Genomic DNA, 20,021 nt, shown 5'->3' with positions numbered 1-20,021 from the left:
TATGTATATGGGGGGGGCTCTTACTTCTGCAATGCCAAGTGTGTGGAGAGTTCAGCTGGGAATACCCGCACAACTCTGAGAGTGTTTGCGAAAATGGTACCAAATGGACCCGGTAGGGTCCATTTGGTACCATTTTTGCAAACACTCTCAGGAGTTGGATTTGACAGTGTAGCCTACCACTCACAAGAAGGGAGGGGGGTCTGGCTCATGATGGGACACTTTGACAGCGGGGGCTCCCAAATCGGGCCGGTGGTCATATGTCTCGACGAGGCTGGCGTTCCTTATTTAGAAAGGGGAGCGTGTAAAAACAGGTCGCTTGTCACCGGAGAGCGGCGTGGTGGTGGCTTTGGCTTTACGGTGACGCTTCCTATAGGCCTACCTACAGTACTGCTGCTGTTCCAAAAGAAACAAAACAACTTTTTTTTCTCTCTTCCCCCATGCAGGAAAATGGCTCATTTTGTTCTCTGCAGGGTTCTAAGTCATATTTCATTCTTGTAGAATTAACACCATGCCTGGGGGGGGGGGGGGGGAAGATATCACCCTATAGCCTATATATACAGTGTATGTGTTTCCTGAGGCCTGTGGGAAGCAAACAGGAATGGATAGGCCTGTGCACCACTACATTGCTCGCATGCCATTCCCAGCAGCGACATGAAAAGCCCTCTCATCTTTTCCATGTAACAGATAATGCCAGCAGAGCAGCAGCAGCAGCTTGGCCACCCTGCACACGTCAGTGTGGGACACACGCAGTTCCCCGGCTCGTCCAAAGGATGGCGCTATTTCCACGTTTGTTTTAAAAGCACCAGGGTCGTTTTGGCATCACAATAGGCTCTATGCACAGCAGCCATTTTGGAGAGAAATTGGGCCTCTTCTTACTTCCTTCACAGGTGTTACCAATGATACTAATGAAGGCTCTGTTCTGGTCAAACAGAGTCAGGGTGCTGATATTGTGCATTTTAAAAGGTGTGCAACTCTGAGAGTGTACAAATGTTCATTAGTATCATTGGCAAAACCTGTGAAGGAAGTAAGAAGAGGCCCAATTTCTGTCCAAGCCTATTACATTACATTACATTACATTACAGTCATTTAGCAGACGCTTTTATCCAAAGCGACTTACAATAATTGCATTCAACATAGGTAGGGAACGAAACTACTAATCACCAGAGGTCTTAAGTGCATTTCCTGTAAAAACAAGCAACCAAGAGTATACCTAGCGCTAAGGTAAAAGTGCAATATATCAGCTACCTACTTTCATAAACACATGAGATGAAATAGCCAAATCAAACGAGCACGAGCTAATAGATCCAATACAACAATACAACAATAGTTCCTACAACTAGTTAACAACAAGTAGGCCAGGCAAAGAGGAAGGGTAGTGTTTCCTGAAGAGGTGGGTTTTCAGCCTGCGGCGAAAGATGGGCAGTGACTCTGCTGTCCTGACATCAGTGGAAGTTCATTCCACCACTGTGGGGCCAGAACAGAAAAAAGTCGTGACCGTGTCGATCGACCAGAAGGACCGTTGAGTGGCGAGGGAGTCAGTCGCCCCGAGGTGGCAGACCGGAGTGGTCGGGCAGGGGTGTGGGCATTGACCAAAACCCGGAGGTAAGAAGGAGCTGTTCCTTTCACTGCCCTATAGGCTAGCACCAGGGTTTTAAACTGAATGCGAGCCGCTACGGGGAGCCAGTGCAGAGAACGGAGAAGGATAGTTGTGTGAGAGAACTTGGGGCGGTTGAACACCAGACGAGCCGCAGCTTTCTGAACAAGCTCCAGAGGTCTGATGGCAAATGCCGGAGCACCAGCCAGGATGGAGTTGCAGTAGTCCAGGCGGGAGATGACAAGAGCACCTGGGCTGCCTTCTCCGTGAGGAAGGGGCGAATCCTCCTGATGTTGTAGAGGAGGAATCTGCAGGTCCGTGTCACTGATGCGATGTTAGCCGAGAACGACAGTTGATCGTCCAGGGTCACACCCAGATTCTTCGCAGTCCGAGTTGACGGCTCCTTTGCTCCACAGGGTAACCAAAACAGTTAGTATAAAATGTGCTCTTAAGAAATGACCAGACTAGAGAACTGAATGGATTCAGGATGCAGTTTATTTTGTATAAAATCTATTTGGTAACTGCACAATTATAGACAATCTTACACATTATACACAAGGAAAAATAAAATACATCTTTCTGTAATGGATGAATGATGCAATAATGGCACTGATATATAGAAAAGTGACCTTAATGTCCTGTGAGAAGATGATTGTGGTAATATGTGAAAAGTTCCCTGAACATCTTTGTGTGTGTGTGTGTGTGTGTGTGTGTGTGTGTGTGTGTGTGTGTGTGTGTGTGTGTGTGTGTGTGTGTGTGTGTGTGTGTGTGTGTGTGTGTGTGTGTGTGTGTGTGTGTAGTTTTTGGAGCCTTGGCGTTATAGGCACTTTTACTGTCTGTAAATTAGACAGCAATATTTAGGCAAAAACAAAAGGCCAGGTGTATGAACTGTACTGAACATGCACAATGACCAGCTGTAAAATAAGACAAACCAACGTCAAGAGAAATAATAAGTGGTTATGATCCAGTTAAAGCAGAAGAGACAAAAAACACAGCTTATTGCCTGCATTTCAACCAACCAGCACAAATACAATAAAATAGAAAACAAAGATCGTCGAAGCCCGACTTATATTTTGTCGTGCGGATGTGACACTTTGTGAGCTCATGAATCGGCAGATTTCTAACTGCTATTCGAGGTCAATGGGGATCCTATGAGTTTTAGACCCCAAAAAACAATGTTTACACTTTATTTTATTATTATTATTATTATTCATTATTATTTGGAATAGGGCAGCGGTCAGTTTAGACAGCCTACAGGACGCTAACAAAGCTACAGTAAACGGTGTGTAAAATATTAAAATAAATTACAGCCTTGAGTAATAACGGTCATATTACAATGTTTTATACAAATAATTTATATTTTTCACAGAAATATAGCCTCGTCCTTGCACCTATGACCGATGCCAAAAAAGGCCAATATTTTATGTGCTTATAATTCGTAGTAAAAAAAAAAAAAAAAACAGAATAAATAAATGTATATTATGTACAACACGTCTTGATGTGAAAGAGGCACTTTGACGACAGGGTTCCTAACCTTCTCACCCACCCCGTCATCTGACCACTTAATAGGCTGCCGTGTTAAGTGGTCAGATGGGTGGGCCTCGTGCATTTTCAGAGCACATTTACTTGAATGATCAATCAATTGCGTTCCGGCTTGGATCAAACAAGAACATAGTACACTTTAAGATCCCATTTTTCGCTTTCACAATGTAAAAAAATTAAAAATAAAATACCATGACTTTTTTTTTAACCGAAATTCTTTAATATATATTTTTTTTCTTGCATTAGTGATTTGCCAATTATTTGGGGGCCCACGTTGCGCTAGCCTCACGGCCAACAGGTTAGGAATCGCCGCCCCCTACTGGTAGTATACTGTTACCGTCGGGGCAGAAACCTTATCTCCACATTCTAACTTTTTGTGTTTTTTCGTAAATTAGCGCCCTACTTGATCACACTACAACGTCACACAGAAGCATCAAAAGTAGCAGATCTACAAGCTCGAAACGCGGTGCTTCGCGACGCGTTTCGAGCTTGTAGATCTGCTACTTTTGAATTTGAATCCTGAAAAGTAACAGTTTTGGACATTATGAGGTTTCCACCCGACAGAGAGGATTATTCGTATCCTACATTAAGTCAAGTCTTCTTGCAGGTGCGCTGGGGTTGCTCTATAACAGTGACAGGTTTATAAACAGGAACAGGTTGCTCTATAACAGTGTCATCATTTTCCACATCATTTGTAAATTAATCTTACTGTGTTTTGCTGCCAACATTACAGGACAGAACAAATTTGCTATTTTTTCATTCATCTCAACCTCATCCTCCCACTGACTGTCTACGTCAGTGCTTCTCAACCTTTTTCATATCGAGCTCCATTATTTATTCGGCATTTGAGCCACGGAATCACCGTTTGATGAGATTTCTTTAGCCTCTCAGACCCAAAACTTATATAAAAAAACATATAATATTTTGTTGTGGTTTGATGAGATTCTTGTAAATGAAGTAATGCAGATGTTTAACAATAATTTAACTCTTGAGAGCGTAAAATGAAAAATGATTTCATTTTACGCTCGCAAAAGTTAAAGATGTATCTAATAAGGGTCCATATGGTCACCAAACTCTCCGTCATTTAGCTGGGGACCACCTGGAACCTCCTCAAGGACCACTGGTGGTCCCCGGACCCCTGGTTGAGAACCACTGATCTATGAATGACAGAGAGCCATCACTCTGGGGGTCATAGGTCATACTGTACACTGCCACGGTCTCCTGTAAATAGCTATTTGTATTTGTTGACGACATGTATTAAAGGGTTAATATTATTATGTTCTGTTGATGGAATACTTTAGTAGTAGTAGAAATGTAAACAGCACAAGGTACAGTCAGACATTAAAGGGATAGTTCACCCCCAAAATGACATTTTTTTCCTATGGATTAGTCACCCCATGGAGACTTTTTTTTTTTTTTTTTCGCATTCCTAATAATTTCATGACTGGCAGCAGTTCCGGTAGGAGACACAAAGAGTCTCCTTTGTATCTCCTACCGGAACCGCTGCCTACCGGTCCGCTCAAATTACGGCCAAATACATATCAACTTGGGGGTTCACTGTGTTTGGAAGAGATTCTCTGTACCGGCATGCTGTGTTGTACAATATCTATGTGTTCTATGTTGTATCCCTCTGGTACAAGAAAGACTAAAGGAAACAGACAGAGATTTTGATGGTGAGTAAGATCAGCAACAACAGTTTTTTTTTAACAGTTTTAAATACACAAGTAAAGTCTTGTCTGTTGAATACTTTACGTATCCTATCATTGCCATCTCACTTGGGGTAATTTATTTTCATCATACTCTCTCACACACACACACACACACACACACACACACACACACACACACACACACACACACACACACACACACACACACACACACACACACACACACACACACACACACACACACACACACACACACACACACACACACACACGTTCACTGTTCAGCTCCCCTCATTTTGCCCAAGAATACAATGACAAATCATTTTCAGTAACAACGTATATCTGTTTGCATTAGGAATTTTTTGGTCTTTCGTGCATGGGATAATCAACGGGGAGCCGGTCATTATTGAGAAATAAACCCCAACAGGGTGATTAGACCCTGACAAGAAGCGGAGGGGTCTTAATCACCCTGAAGAGGTCCCCATTGATTATTGTGCTTATTACACAGCTATTTAATAAAGAAACTTATACATTTCCCAGGGGGAACGGCCCAGATTGTCATTTTGGAATCCAGTAAAAACACCAACGGTTATGACAGCAGGAGCCATTGGTCAATGATTGATTGATCAATGGCATGGTGACCTAAAAGGGACACGGAAAACGTCCTATCCTGATGGCAAAAACCTTATTGGTCGTCACTAATGCTCATGATAAGAAGGCGCCATGTGTGTGTCTACTCACTCTGTGGACAGCTCAGAAACCTGCCTACCAAAATGGGGGAAGTGCTGCTTTTTAAGCCCCATTTCAAGAGCAGTGAAAATAGCTTAATCTACAAGCTCACAATGGGATCACGTGGATTGAGATGCAAACTAAAATCATGTTTATCTGGTGGAGAAAATCTGCAGAAAATGAACAGAATTTGAGGTTAAATGCAAAACACACTTAAATGACATCCCTGCCCGAGTTCCCATCATTACATAAGTGGAGTGAGCCACTTATACAGGAGTGTGGATACGTCCAAGTTTGTCTTTGTGCTCAAAGAGAGAGAGAGAGACCGTTTCCACTCTGAAGCAACTGAAAATTGGCTCATTTTCCGGAGTTTACATTTACCTATTTTGTAGAGTTGAGATTTGCAATTTATTTTCTATAGCCCTATTATATTGGTACCAACAATTTCTAACCACTTTCAAGCTGGCGCCCCCGTTTTCAACATCACTTGGAACAAAAATCCAAGTGATGTACAAGCACATTTTGTTTGCTTGTTCATTGTAGAATTAAAGAAGTTGAATGTTCTTTTCATATTTTGAAGTTTAATGTACTTAACAAAAAATTGCCTTCACATAGTTTCATTGTTGTTTTGTTTGCGTATAAGTTAAATGTTCTCAAATACAAATATACAAATTGATAAGAACATTTTGCACTTCTGACAAAATATGGGTCAAAACATGGGTCTAGGACTCTCCACAATCAGGCACATCGGACCCAAAAATCTGTTTGTTTCAGTGATCATTATCTACAGTATGTTAACGTAACCTGTCCTACACTTTATTTCTACGTGATCTAGACCAGTGCTTCTCAAACGTTTTCATGTCAAGGACCCCCAAATTAATATGTATTTGTCCGCAGACAGCAGGCGCGCAAATTACCCACTCCCGGCACGGTGAGGTAGTGACGAAAAATAGCAATCCAGGACTCTTTGGAGGCCCTGTAATTGGAATGAGTGAAAGAGCTTCTGCAGAAACTGCCAAGGAAACGGTGTCTGCTAAAGTGCAAGAGAACTCCAAACATCAAGACGACATTCAGAAAGCTCTACGCAGTCTAAGCTACTGAAACAGGAGGTCCAAACGTCTGCAAAAACAAATGGAGCACATGGGTGACTGTCTTAAAAAAGGCTGGAGGAGGCTAGTGCTCAGCTAACTCTAGCTAACTCCACAACAACTGTCTGCATCTGAAGAGCAGGTGAAGATCCTCCAGACAGGGGTCTCCCCCGTCTCTCCAGCTCTTTAGTAAACATAAAATAAATGTTCAGGTTCGGGATACCAATTGTATACAATCAGGAGAGAGAGCTCATACATATAGGATGGATCAACAAGTAAAATTAGTGTTAAAAAAACACACACAAAACATGACCAGAACCGGAACTGGAAAACTATCAAATTGAAGCTGATAAATGATCTTTGTGGGGTTGTCTCTTCTGATTGGATCAAATTTGTATCCCAATATGTATTATAAATGTAATAGATCCCCTGTTACTGAACAAACACTATAGCTATGATTATGTGTATTATATGTAAGGAAAAACTTCTTTCACGTATTATGCTCCACACAAATGGAACAGACTTCAGGACTCTCTGAAACGGGTGCGACTGGTCTCAATAGAGACATTCAGGGTGCTTCTTGAGGATACACTACATAGTGACTGCACCCGTTTCATGTAACACTATGTTTATTTGCATCTGTGACGTTGTAATGTGATTCAAATGTTTGTTATTGTTTCTCATTATGTATACGTTTTATATGTTATCAGGGCGTCCTTGAAAAAGAGAGCATGCTCTCAATGGGCTTCCCTGAATCAATAAAGGAAAAAGAAAGATTACTATCACTATAGAGCTTTAACAAAAAGAAAATCTTAATTTAGAGTACGTCGCACGTTAGTGCCGAAAATAACAGATTGTCTGCAAGCAACATCGTGGTAGCCTAACTGCAGACTACAAATTAGGCTTAACCTCAACATCAGGGAGTTAAGAATGTAATTGTACCGTAAATCTGTTCGGTTGTAATCAGTAAATGTGTTGTACCTGAGGAAGAGGAGGAGGAAGGTGGGCACACGTCCGTACGGCCAAGAGAGGAAGAGGACTGACACTGCAGGAGAGCTTTAGAATAGATCTGTACTTAATGCTATAGCGTTCAGTCCTATGCAATGCACACTCTGAGCACTAGGAGGCAGTGCAGGTGAACCAACGCTGTTGGAGCCAAAGTAACTGCCTACACTGCCACATCCTGTCACACATGAACCATTTAAACCCTCTAGATCAGTGCTTCTCAAACTTTTTCATCCCAAGGACCCCCACATTGATAAATATTTGGCCGCGGATCCCCATCTGAAAATATGTTGTGCCAGGGACCCCCAGAGGCAAAGATTTGTGTTAAAAACAAATAAAAAGCTCATAGCGCGGCACTCGGTACCGCGCTATGAGCTTGTAGTTCTGGTATTTTTTAATACCCAAAGTATAAAAGGTTGAAGTGGTTAAAATGATGCTACATTAACTACTAGCTGTGGACCCCCTAGAACCCCCCCAAGGACCCCTGGGGGTCCCCACTTTGACAACTAATGCTCTAGATATAGTAAACTGGACATGATTTGGCTTTGTAACCGGGACAGCTTTTACAACCAAATCTTTTGGCTAATGTTCCCCCCAGAACATGGATGCTGTGGTTCAAGTGGTAATAGACACACACACACACACACACACACACACACACACACACACACACACACACACACACACACACACACACACACACACACACACACACACACACACACACACACACACACACACACACACACACACACACACACACACACACACGTGAGAGAGGCTAGCCTGGCACGGCCAGACTTATATCACTGCGTAGATATTAGTCTGGAATCTCTGTGTGGAACCTGCATTTCCGAGGGGCAAATAAAAAAAAAATGCCTCTGGTGATAAACCCGCCCCATATTTGCATACCGGGCTCTGATTGGCCCCTCACAACTTCGGAGGGAGAGAAATAAAATCTCTATTGAGAGGGGCCAGACCTAATCTGCCAAGGGCAATAGGCTCTATTCACAGCAGCCATATTATGAAGACATTCACAGGTGTTACCAATGATACTAATGAAGGCTCTGTTCCATTCTGGTCAAACAGAGTCAGGGTGCTGATATTGTGCATGTTGGCTCACTGGAAACACTCTGTTACACCAGTGGGTCTACACTTGGGGTCCAGGGACCCTCATGGGCTTCCAAATGGCCCCTTACGGGTGTGTAACTCTGAGAGTGTACAAATGGACCAAATGGACCCTTACGGGTCCATTTGGTTCCATTTGTACACTCTCAGAGTTATGGGGGTCGTGGAAACCACTGTGCTACACTAAATGCAACAGAGCCTTCATTAGTATCATTGGTAACACCTGTGAAAGAAGTGATAATATGGCTGCTGTGCATAGACCCTCTTCCACAGAACGGTGCTGCCAGGCGGAAAGCTCATTTTGTCCAAAACTGTTGCTTTTCACACAAATACTTTTGTGTGACATTGTAGCATGGCGAAGTAAGGGCATTCATTTACAAATAAACATACAACGTTTAAATACGGAGATAAAGAGGTTTCTGCCCCGACAGCAACTTAAAAGCAACAGCAGCGCACCGGAGCAACAACAAGGCATTTGTGGGGAATCGTATAGTGCATTGCATTGTGGGCCGTGTTGCGTCCAAACAACCTGAAAGGAACAAGAACTAAAATCCTATAATTCCGTGACTTCTGGAGTTCCGTCCGACAGTGGTGGAAAGTAACTAAGTACATTTACTTAAGTACTGCACTTGAGTACAATTTTGAGGTATTTGTACTTTACTTGAGTATTTTACAATATCCAATACTTTTACTTCTACTCCACCACAATTATTTGAAAATATATATAAATTATTACATTATAAAACATACATTAATCACTTTAGCCCTATTTTATACCTCAGCTTTTGATACTTTAAGTATATTTTGATGTCAATAATTTTGTACTTTTACTGAAGTAACACTTTGAACACAAGCCTTTTACTTGTAACTGAGTATTTTTTTATATTGTGGTATTGCTACTTTTACTCAAGTAAAAAAAAAACGTGAGTACTTTTTAACACCACTGCCGTCCCGACTCCGTCACACCGCACCCTCCTCTCAGCTCTTCAGGTCCTTTTGGTCAAAGACGATCTGATTGGCCAGGTAGATGGCCACGGCGCCGAAAAAGGCGGAGCAGGCGATGTAGGCGGTGACGGACTGGGCGAACTGGACGATCATGCCCATGAAGAGCGTGGGGAACACCTGAGAGAGGAGGAACGTGCTGTCCAGGATGGCGAAGTCCAGGCCCACGCCGCGCGGCTCAAACGCCGCCTCCTGCGCGTCCCAGTCCTGCGCCGCCTCGTCGCTGGGCGAGTACTCCGAGTCATTGGGCGAGTACTCCGAGCTGTCCGGGCCGTAGTAGGCGTGGCCGTTGGCGCCGGCCATCTTGTGGTTCAGCGCGCCTTCCTCGACCGCCGGAGTCAGAAGCAGCATGGAGTCCCTCTGGCTGGGGAGGCCGTTTTTATGTTTGCTTTTGCTCTTCCTTTTTGGCATAAACACCTGGAACACATTAAAACAAAAGGTTCATTAGCATAAACACCTGGAATACATTAAAGCAAAGGTTCATTAGCATAAACACCTGGAATAAATTAAAACAAAGGTTCATTAGCATAAACACCTGGAATACATTAAAACAAAAGGTTCATTAGCATAAACACCTGGAATACATTAAAGCAAAGGTTCGTTAGCACACAGTGTGTAGACTAAGGGCTGTTACTGACATGAAATATTAAATTGATGGTTAATTCTCACACAAAATACTCAGTGATGGAAAAAGTGCTCACGTGTTTTACTTGAGTAAAAGTATCAAAACTGCAATATATAAATACTGTTACAAGTAAAAGTTCAGGAATTCAAAATGCGCTTGAGTAAGAGTACAAAAGTATTGGCATAAAAATGTACTTAAAGTACCAAAAGTACCAAAAGTAAGTACTCATTGAGGAGATAATGGAGTCCCATTTCAAATCTTTTCAAAATAACAGATCTACAAGCTCATAATATGTCGCATCGCGACGCGTTGTGAGCTTGTAGATCGGCTATTTTCAAATAGCCAGAATATATACAGTACAGGGCTGAAGTGGTTAATGTTATGTTTTGAAATAATAACCAAAATCTACAAAGTAACTAGTATTTTAAGTTTTCAAATACGTTTTCAAATAATTGTAGTGGAGTAGAAGTAAAAGTACTGAAAATTGGATATACTCCAGTAAAGTAAAAGTACTTCAAAATTGTACTTAAGTACGGTACTTGAGTAAATGTACTCAGTTACTTTCCACCACCGCTCGGCACAGTGTAGACTAGGGCTCTCACCAACATGAAATATTAAGTTGATGATTCATTGTCACACAAATAATCAAAGATGAATGATTTCATTGTGGATTTGGCTTTGAACATTTGGAACATATAAAACCAAAATACATTTCTGTTTGTCATTCAGGCTTTGTGAACAAAACATTCACAGGGCAGATATGACAAATAACTTAATATACAAAGAAATGAGCTTGTAGATTAGCTATTTTTCACAATATTTGAAATAGTGCTGAAGTGGTTAATACATAATATCATTTTGGAAGTTTTGGTCAGAAGGTTCCATCCCTTCAGGCTATGGCACGGTAGAACGTCACTCAAATGGGGTAAATAAAGTTCATAAAGGAGGGTGTAAAATGATATGCAATTCTCAAAGGGGTTCGTATATCCCTGAGACGTGCGGATGACCAGGTGTAGGACATGATTAATCTGGAAGGCTGCATCCAACAACATCCAACTTCAACGTCACCGTACTGAACAGTGTTGCCATATCCGCTTATTATAAGCGAATTTGGGCTTATCTTTCTGTAAAGTTGCTTGTAAATATTGGTAGCTGTGGGGTGCATTTTTTTGGGCTGGTGTCTAAAGTGTTGCTTATTTGGGCTTGCTTCACATTTGTTTAATTATTTTAACCGGTGGTTCTCAAATATTTTTTACTGTATGTCATGGACCCCCATCCCCAAGTTAATTATGCAGGCTAATTTATCCCTATAAGCCCCATCTGAAAATGTTTTGTGCCAGCTGGAGCCCCGTACCAGATTTGTGTTGTTAGAATGTTTAAAAAATCTTCCAAATATTCCACATTTTATTTCAAGAAAAAGCAGATCTACAAGTTCACAACGCGTCACATCGCAAAGCGTTGTGAGCTTGTAGATCGGCTATTTTCAATTTGCTTGTAGATTGGCTTGTACATCGGCTATTTTAAATGTATACAGTAGCGGAGTAGCCTATATAATTTCAATGTATACAGGTTTAATTAAAGTGCTCATAATGGCCTAAGTGCCAGTTGCTTCTTTTGGGCTTGTTTTCCTAGATCTGGTTGCTTATTTCTCTCACAACATCTGGCAGCGCTGATGCAAGTTCAACTCCGCCGTCTCTCGTCTAAAGATAACAGATGCGGCGTCGCATCGCCTTGACAACTTACCGTTCTGTCTGGAAGCGGATCACGTAATAAATGCTCTCATGTGTAATGAGAATAAAGACGTTTACAAGGTTTAACTCCATTACCAAATAAAAGGCTAATAAAACGTGGAAAGGATATTATATAAGCCTTTTCTAATAAACATTGCTCACCTTTACCGAGGTAAAAAGATGATGAAATCCAGCATACAAGTGGAACGCTGCTATCCGATTATGGACCAGAGCTTATTGATTACTTATTGATTAAATTAGTTCATTTTGGATTAATATATCACTGTCCTACGTCTGAATGGGGAATGGATCTTCTGGACACAGCTTTCATCCACTATAGTTTCCTCATCAGATGGTAAGATTTATTAGGCTGTTGTGCGTGGCGTTCATGTGATCAATATACAGTAGCCTACAGTAGCCTATTACAAATTAATACCGCACGGACACTGGGTGGGTCAGTCCCTCCGCAGTTTCATTAAGGCATGATAGCCTATTTTCATTATTACGTGACACTTTGGCTGAGATGGCCCGCTGCCAAACACACTGAGGGACCTAATAATTCAGCTCTAAATGCAACTGATAGCCTAGGAAGCAATACATCGTTTGACATTTTTTATATTTGTTATATATATGTGTTGACAAATGCTGCGCACATATATATTTTATTTGAGGTTTGCCACTGTTGTAATTGATTTTGGCATGAAGAATAAAGCATTCTAAAGACATACGCACATTTGATCCCTGGTAAGACAGCCTCGGGGCTGGCTTGAGAACGTGCGCACCTCACGCTCAAAACACAGACAAAAAAACATTAATGAATCTGACTGTTAGTGTAGGAATTGTCTTAAATGCCGGTAAGTACAAAATATGGTTGTAAATTGCTTAGTGAATCTGGGCCATTGTTTGTAGCCTGCAGGGCATGCTGGCCAAGGGAGACAGAGACTGCCACCGTGCAGAATGTTTTTTAACAAGTTGCTTATTTCTAACCTACAATGTTTTCAGATACATAATTATTTTAGTGTGCTGATTAAGTTAACAATGAGTAATACACCGTCTGGACGTCATCTTGAATGAGATTCAAAACAGAGTAGTGCTGTAATTAAAATCAGCTGTGTTTGATGAACGTGCAGCTATGGGAATCACACAGGTGAATTTAATCAAGAGTCATGAAAGCGTATCTATGTCATCACGCGGCACGTTTTCGTTCACAGGAAGTAATTAAGATTGTCTTTTTAGGGACTTTTGATATAAAAATACACCAAAAGAAATGGCATCTATTGTTATGCTCTAAAATTGTGAAAAACATATTTTTGATTTCACTAGACCTTTAAGTACAGTACTCAAGTAAATGTACTTAGTTACTTTATGTGCTTTGGCTACTCTGCTTCACACACATACTGTGTACGTGTGACCAGACCATGAATGAAGCATGAAGCCTGATGTATGCCTCCTTTCACCCCGGTGTCACGGGCCAAACATACATGATGTACGAGATTGTAGATCTGCTATTTTCGGAGGACAACAATTGCTGTGTGACGGTTCTATGAATTAACCACTTAAACCCTAGACGTAGCTGACCCGATTCCCAAGGGCTCTGTACTGAATGTCTTTGCCGATCCACACGCTTACGAGTTCCGACGCGCTGTGGGCTTGTAGATCGCCATTTCCATCGAATGTTCGTTTTTTTTTCGTGAACATTGTGCAAATCTTTGAATATATGCTTTTTGAAGCGAACATTTTTAACTAAAATCTTTGCTTCTGGAGGATTCTACAAATGTCTTCTAAATCCTAAAAAAAGGTAAAAAAAAAAAACTTGTGTTGCTATAATATCAGTGGTTCTCAAACTTTTTTCATGTCAACGACCACCCAAAATGATATGTACCCCCCCCCCCCCACATCTCAAAATAGATTTGAGTTAAAACATTACTTTTTGCACACATTTTTATGATTTTCCTTGAAAAAATAGCCAAAGAAATCTTAAAATGACACAGATGCGTTCCCGGTCTTAATGGATTAAGACAACCTAGCCCCATGTTTATAACAAAACACCTAACATTCTCCTTTAACCCCGAGGGCCTGACCTCTTTCTCCTTGTGGTAGTGGCAGGTCAGCGTGTAGGGCAGGGTCTGCAGGGTGGCGTAGGCGTAGCCGGTCAGGGCGGACATGAGCGTGACCAGCACCACGCTCTTGGACAGGCAGATGACCAGCGCCGAGGCCGTGAAGCTGACCATGCTGCTCAGGTAGACCCGGCGCCGCCCGAAGCGCCCCACCAGGCGACTCATGGCCAGGGAGAAGAAGGTTGAGGTAGCACACTGCAGGAACAGGCCCAGGCTGCCCATACGGATACCTGGAACATAACATAACATAAGATAACATAAGATAACACTGCAGGAACAGGCCCAGGCTGCCCATACGGATACCTGGAACATAAGATAACATAATATAACATCAGATAACACTGCAGGAACAGGCCCAGGCTGCCCATACGGATACCTGGAACATAAGATAAGGTAAGATTTGATTGATTCAATACTTTATTATTCAGAAATGTAAACAGCAAGAGGTAGAGTCAGACATTAACCTATTAAGAGCTGAAGCCGATTCTAGAAATGTCTCCTAAATCCCAACAGCATTCTGAAAAACGCATGTTTCTATATCGGTGGTGCTCAATCTTTTTCACGTCAAGGACCCCCAAAATTATATGTATTTGGACCCCCATCTCAAAATATTTTGTTCCAGGGACCCCCAGAAGCAAAGATTTGAGTTAAAAATGTTCGCTTTAAAACAATATATATTAAAAGATTTGCACACATTTTCACAATTTTTCAAAAATAGCAGATCTACAAGCTCGTAGCGCTATGAGCTTGTATATCTGCTATTTTTGAATAGCCAAAGTGTAAAATAATGCTTTTTTAGCTCAAATCAAAAAGTGACACAGATGCGTTCCAGGTCTTAATGGGTTAAAACTTGGGGAAACGCATGTCGGTTTGCGGACGGTTCTGTAGAAGAACCAAGGTTCCAAGAATCTAGTAACGGAACCAAAGTTCTTTTGGTGGAAACGGGTCCACAGAACACAGTAATAACCAGGGCTCTCCGTTATGATTTTTTCCCATCTGCACCAAATGTCTTTGTGAAAATAGCCCCATCTTACGAGCTTGAAGGCTGGCTATTTTAGACGCATGTTTGCCTCCAGAATAGGGTTGTGGTTAACTTTAAAACACTGGTGTTTGCTCAGAGACCGTATGTTTGGACGTTCTGCTCCCAGGGCGTGGCACCGTGGCCAGACAGACCGCTTTGGCCTGGACCGTAGCGGAGCCCTCGGAGGGAAAACCTTGACCCACATGAAGCCAGATGAGTCATCAGGACATGACGTATTCACGCCGTTTACTGATTTGGTGTGTGTCTGGACCTACCGAGGAGAAGAGACTTTATCTTTAAAAGCATCACAGGGCGTCAGTGTAGAATTATTCACACTGTAGGAATGTGGTGTAAAGTAACTAATATATTTACTCAAGTACTGTACTTAAGTATGATTTTGACATATTTTTACTTTACTTGAGTATTTCCAGTTTTCAGTACTTTTGCTTCTACTCCACTACATCTCAAGAGGCAAATATAGTACTTTTACTCCACTACAATTATTTGACAACTTTAGTTACTGATTACTTCTCAGATATAAACTATGTTATTATGAAACATACATTAACCACTTTAGCCCTATTTTATACATAGCCGATCTACAAGCTCACAGCGCGTCGCGATTGGTTGGTTGGGGAAATCACCCACTTCCTATGCCAGGAACGTCAACAGGCTGGTCCAGGCTCTTATTTTTGAGCAAAACGCAAAAGAAAATAAAAGCCTGGAGATCGAGAATACTTGACAACGAAATAATGCTAAATGTCCAGTTGAGTTCCAGTTACAGTATGTGGTGCAGAAACACTAAACGCTGCTTCTCCACGTTTAGTTTTGATTATAGGGACAGACAGCAGAGCTTTTGGCAGCTGACTTCAGAGGTCATCTGGTGTTGTAGGCAATGCCAGCCTTTAGTGGTCATAGCAACCCCTGTGCCTCCCCCCAATGCCCCAAGTATGAAATATTTCTTCTTTACACGTCGGTCCGCGTGTCCGTCATTCTGTCTGTGTACAGCTAATCTCCGATACCGTTGGCTTGCTCGCAGTGAAACTGAGCACACACACTCCCTGGATGCCAAAGCAGAACCTCTGCCCCAAATCTTTCACATGGGCCTTTTATAGCGCCAGCAAGGAGGCTATAGCGCCAGCAAGGATATTTTTTGACAGTACTCCTACAGATTTTGTCCAAAAAATCCTGCAAATCGGTACACAGTATCTCTATGGTCATTAAACGAAACGAGTCTTTCAGATTTCTCATATTCCATCCTGATTGGCTAAAAATGGCTTCCAAAGTTTGCAGGAGTGCTCCGTTTTGAATAAAATGCCTCAAATCATGAACACAGCATGCAATTTCCTTTAAATTTTGCACGCATATTTCCACTATGCCGGGGAAGAAATGCCACTTAAATTTTCAAATCAGCCTCATGGTGACGCTATAACAGGCCGATTCATGTTTTTACCTATAACTGCACCGATCTGTGTAAAACTTTGTAAGCTAGGGAGTGCGCTTACAAAGTTTTACACAGATCGCTTTTAAAGAGATAGCTTGTTCTCACACTAAATCCTTTTAATTGAAACAAAAAGGCCCATGAGAGATCAGCTACTGAACTGGACACCTGTGTATTTGTAGCGTTTTGCAGCTATCAGCCCCAAATATCAGAGTCTGGTTATTGTGAGAATTATGGGTCAGGGGTTCACCGGAGGGCCAGTTAATCTCTCCTGTGAAAAGGAGGATGGGGATCATGTTACTGTTTGAGAGAGTAGAGCTACTCTGCCCACTTTGCAAACATTACAGGAGCCGTGCACGCTGGAAAGGAACTAAGTACATGTACTTAAGGACAATTTGTATTGCAGTATTCTTTTTTTTTTTTCTTTACTGGAGTATTTCCAATTTTCAATACTTTTACTTCTACTCCACTACATCTCAGAGGCTACATCTCCACTACAGTTATTTGAAAACGTTAGTTACTCGTTACTTAGATTTAGATTATTTAAAAAAATAATAATAATACATTACCCGCTATTTGAAAATAGCCGTTTTCAAAATATTTTTATACATAATTTATTTAACTTGTGAAGTGGGGATATTCTGCATTGGGAGTACTTTTACTTTTGGTACTTTAAGTAGACTTTGATGCCAATACTTTTACACTTTTACTTGTAACTGGAGTATTTCAACATTGTGGTACTGATACTTTTACTCATGTCTATTTGTAGAAACGTTACTAATGCATATTACCTGTGGTAATGTAACTAATGCATATTACCTTATGTCTGTGTGTAGAAATGTAACTAATGCATATTACCTTATGTCTATGTGTAGAAATGTAACTAATGCATATTACCTTATGTCTGTGTGTAGAAATGTAACTAATGCATATTAACCATGGATGGATACTGTACCACTCAAATGCATTTTTTTGCAGTGCTATATTAACCACACAAACCCTAGCGTCCCTATTCTGGGAGCAAACATATGGAGGAAATAGCCGATCTACAAGTTTGTAGAGCTTGTAGATCGAGCTTGTAGATCAGTGTGTAGATCAAGGGTCTTCAGCGTTTTTCAAAAATAATAAAGGAACGGTAAAACAAAACAAAAACAAACAAACGGTATATTTACCCGCGACCCATAACAAAATGTGTCTGCGACCCAGAATGGATCCGCGACCCTATGTTTGAGAACACCTGTTCTAAAACATGCCCCTGTGTGTGTGTGTGTGTGTGTGTGTGTGTGTGTGTGTGTGTGTGTGTGTGTGTGTGTGTGTGTGTGTGGTGTAATGACGGTGTAATAAGTCTACCTGACCTGAATGAACATGCTCTTTGTGTATGGATGCCTTGACACTCATTCTTTGTGAGTGTGACATTCCTCCTGGCCACGTGGTGAGAGAGAGAGAGAGAGAGAGAGAGAGAGAGAGAGAGAGAGAGAGAGAGAGAGAGAGAGAGAGAGAGAGAGAGAGATGTGGTAACAGGAAGGGAAAAGACGACAACAGAGGGAAGATGGAGAGGAAAGGGTGAAGAGAGAGAGAGAACAGAATGAGAGGAGAGAGAGAGAGAGAGAGAGAGAGAGAGAACAGGATGAAAGAGAGAGAGAGAGTGAGAAAACAGGATGAAAGAGAGAGAGAGAGAGAGAGAGCGAGAGAGTGAGAGAGAGAGAGAGAAAACAGAATGAAAGAGAGAAGAGAGAGAACAGAATGAAAAGAGGGTAAAGAATGTGGGTTAAAGAAAAGCTAAAGGGAGAAAACAGGACAAAACAGGAGAAAACAGGTCATTGAGGCCAGCCTCAAGCCTGACACTGTGTCCTAGAGCAGTGCTTCAGTGTTTCTCAAACCTTTTCATGTCAAGGACCCCAGATTAATATGCATTTGACCGCGGACCCCCATCTGAAAATATGTTGTGCCAGGCCCCCGCCCCCCCCTCCCAATACAAGATTGGTGTTGTGAAAATGTTTCAAAGGTATTCTAAACTTCTCCACATTTTGTGCAGATTATTTGAAAATAGTAAATAGCCGATGCATAATATGTGCATCAGCGATTGACTATTTTATAGTAGGGTTGAACTGGTTGAACTGTTGTTGATGCTATAGGCCAGTGGTTCTCAAACTTTTTCATGTCAAGGACCCCCTAATTGACACTTATTACCCCGCGGACCCCGTTTTGAAAAGATAAGCCAGGGACCCCAATAAGAGAAGGTTTTTATGGCTCTCTAGCAGTGATTCTCAACCATTTTAATTTCAAGGACCCCCAGTTTGACATGCATTAGGCTACGGACCCCCATTTAATGGCATTTATACCTCTGGGACCCCAATTCACATTGTAAAACGAATGTTAATTTAACTCAGAGAGTGTACAAATGGAACCAAATGGACCCGTTAGGGTCCATTTGGTTCCATTTGTACACTCTCAGAGTTATAGACCCATAAGGGTCCATAACTAAAGCAGATACTGAAAACTGGGAAATGATGGTCGATATATTTACAATTTACAATACTGTAGGTTATTTAGCAGACGCCCTTATCCAGAGTGACTTACAGTGAACAAGGTAAACACATACAGATAGACAGTGTAGCGTCTCAGTAAACTAGGATCACAGGTAAACCAAGAACCAATAGCATCGGTCTATAAGGTCAGATAAAGTCTGATAAAGTATAAACACACCTTTAGAAAGGTTAAGATAACAAGGGCAGAAAGAGAGCGGCAGAGTAAAGACGGAGAGGGAGTGAAATAGAAAGAGACTAGGGGCCTTTAACTCTATTTCCTCTGATATCCAGGACGTCCATTAACTCCGTTTCTCCACCTCCTGTTCTCTCCACAACCCTTCTGTGATCAGATTATGTCAAATTATCAATATTGGGTTAAAACAAAAAGCTATTTTGTAAAAAAAAAAAAAATTAAAGCACTATTATTGTGATAGTAATCATTGCTATATAGAGTGTTTGTTCAGTAACAGAGGTCTTCCTGTCTCTCCAGCTATTTAATGAACAGAAAATACATTTTCAGGTGGGGTTGCCGATTTAATCCAATCAGGAAAGAACACATTTATCAGCTTCAATTTCATAAGTGTTCCAGTTCCAATTGTGTGTCTGGCTCTTTTTTCGGTTTTGTTTTGTTTTATCACTTCCAATTTCACTTGATTACCTTCCTGTATGAGTTCTCTATCCTGATTGGATGAAATTTGGATCCGGGGCTGAAGATTACTATCACAATAGGGAGCTATTCACATCACTTATGCCACCGTTAAATCTATTTCCTCAGATACTGGCAGAAACCTCTTTAGCTCC

At 41.5% G+C, this 20,021-nt stretch overlaps 1 protein-coding gene and 1 long non-coding RNA gene across 3 annotated transcripts in view; one reads left to right on the top strand and one right to left on the bottom strand.

Moving 5' to 3' along the window:
* Positions 1–2,077: 2,077 nt before the first annotated feature.
* Positions 2,078–2,986, top strand: LOC311046540. Of its 2 annotated transcripts, none has more exons than XR_014600900.1 (2): positions 2,078–2,326; positions 2,395–2,986. It is a non-coding gene; the product is annotated as an uncharacterized lncRNA (long non-coding RNA). The 2 variants fall into 2 exon arrangements; XR_014600901.1 differs by having other exon boundaries at positions 2,078–2,342.
* Positions 2,987–9,548: 6,562 nt separating this feature from the next.
* The window catches only part of LOC311046519 (solute carrier family 45 member 3), an 87,266-nt gene continuing 76,793 nt past the window's right edge, over positions 9,549–20,021 (bottom strand). Inside the window, exons 7-8 of the mRNA XM_084058868.1 lie at positions 14,195–14,460; positions 9,549–10,175 (exon numbers count right to left, since the gene is read on the bottom strand). Of these exons, the coding sequence (XP_083914994.1) occupies positions 9,735–10,175; positions 14,195–14,460 (707 nt within the window). The 3' untranslated portion in view covers positions 9,549–9,734. The remainder of the gene's footprint in view (positions 10,176–14,194; positions 14,461–20,021) is intronic.

This window comes from Gymnoscopelus microlampas (assembly GCF_963454915.1).
Source record: "Gymnoscopelus microlampas genome assembly, chromosome: 6".
In the NCBI taxonomy this organism is placed as follows: Eukaryota; Metazoa; Chordata; class Actinopteri; order Myctophiformes; family Myctophidae; genus Gymnoscopelus; species Gymnoscopelus microlampas.
Note: the sequence above shows the minus strand (reverse complement) of the source record. Positions and strands in the feature narration are given on the sequence as shown.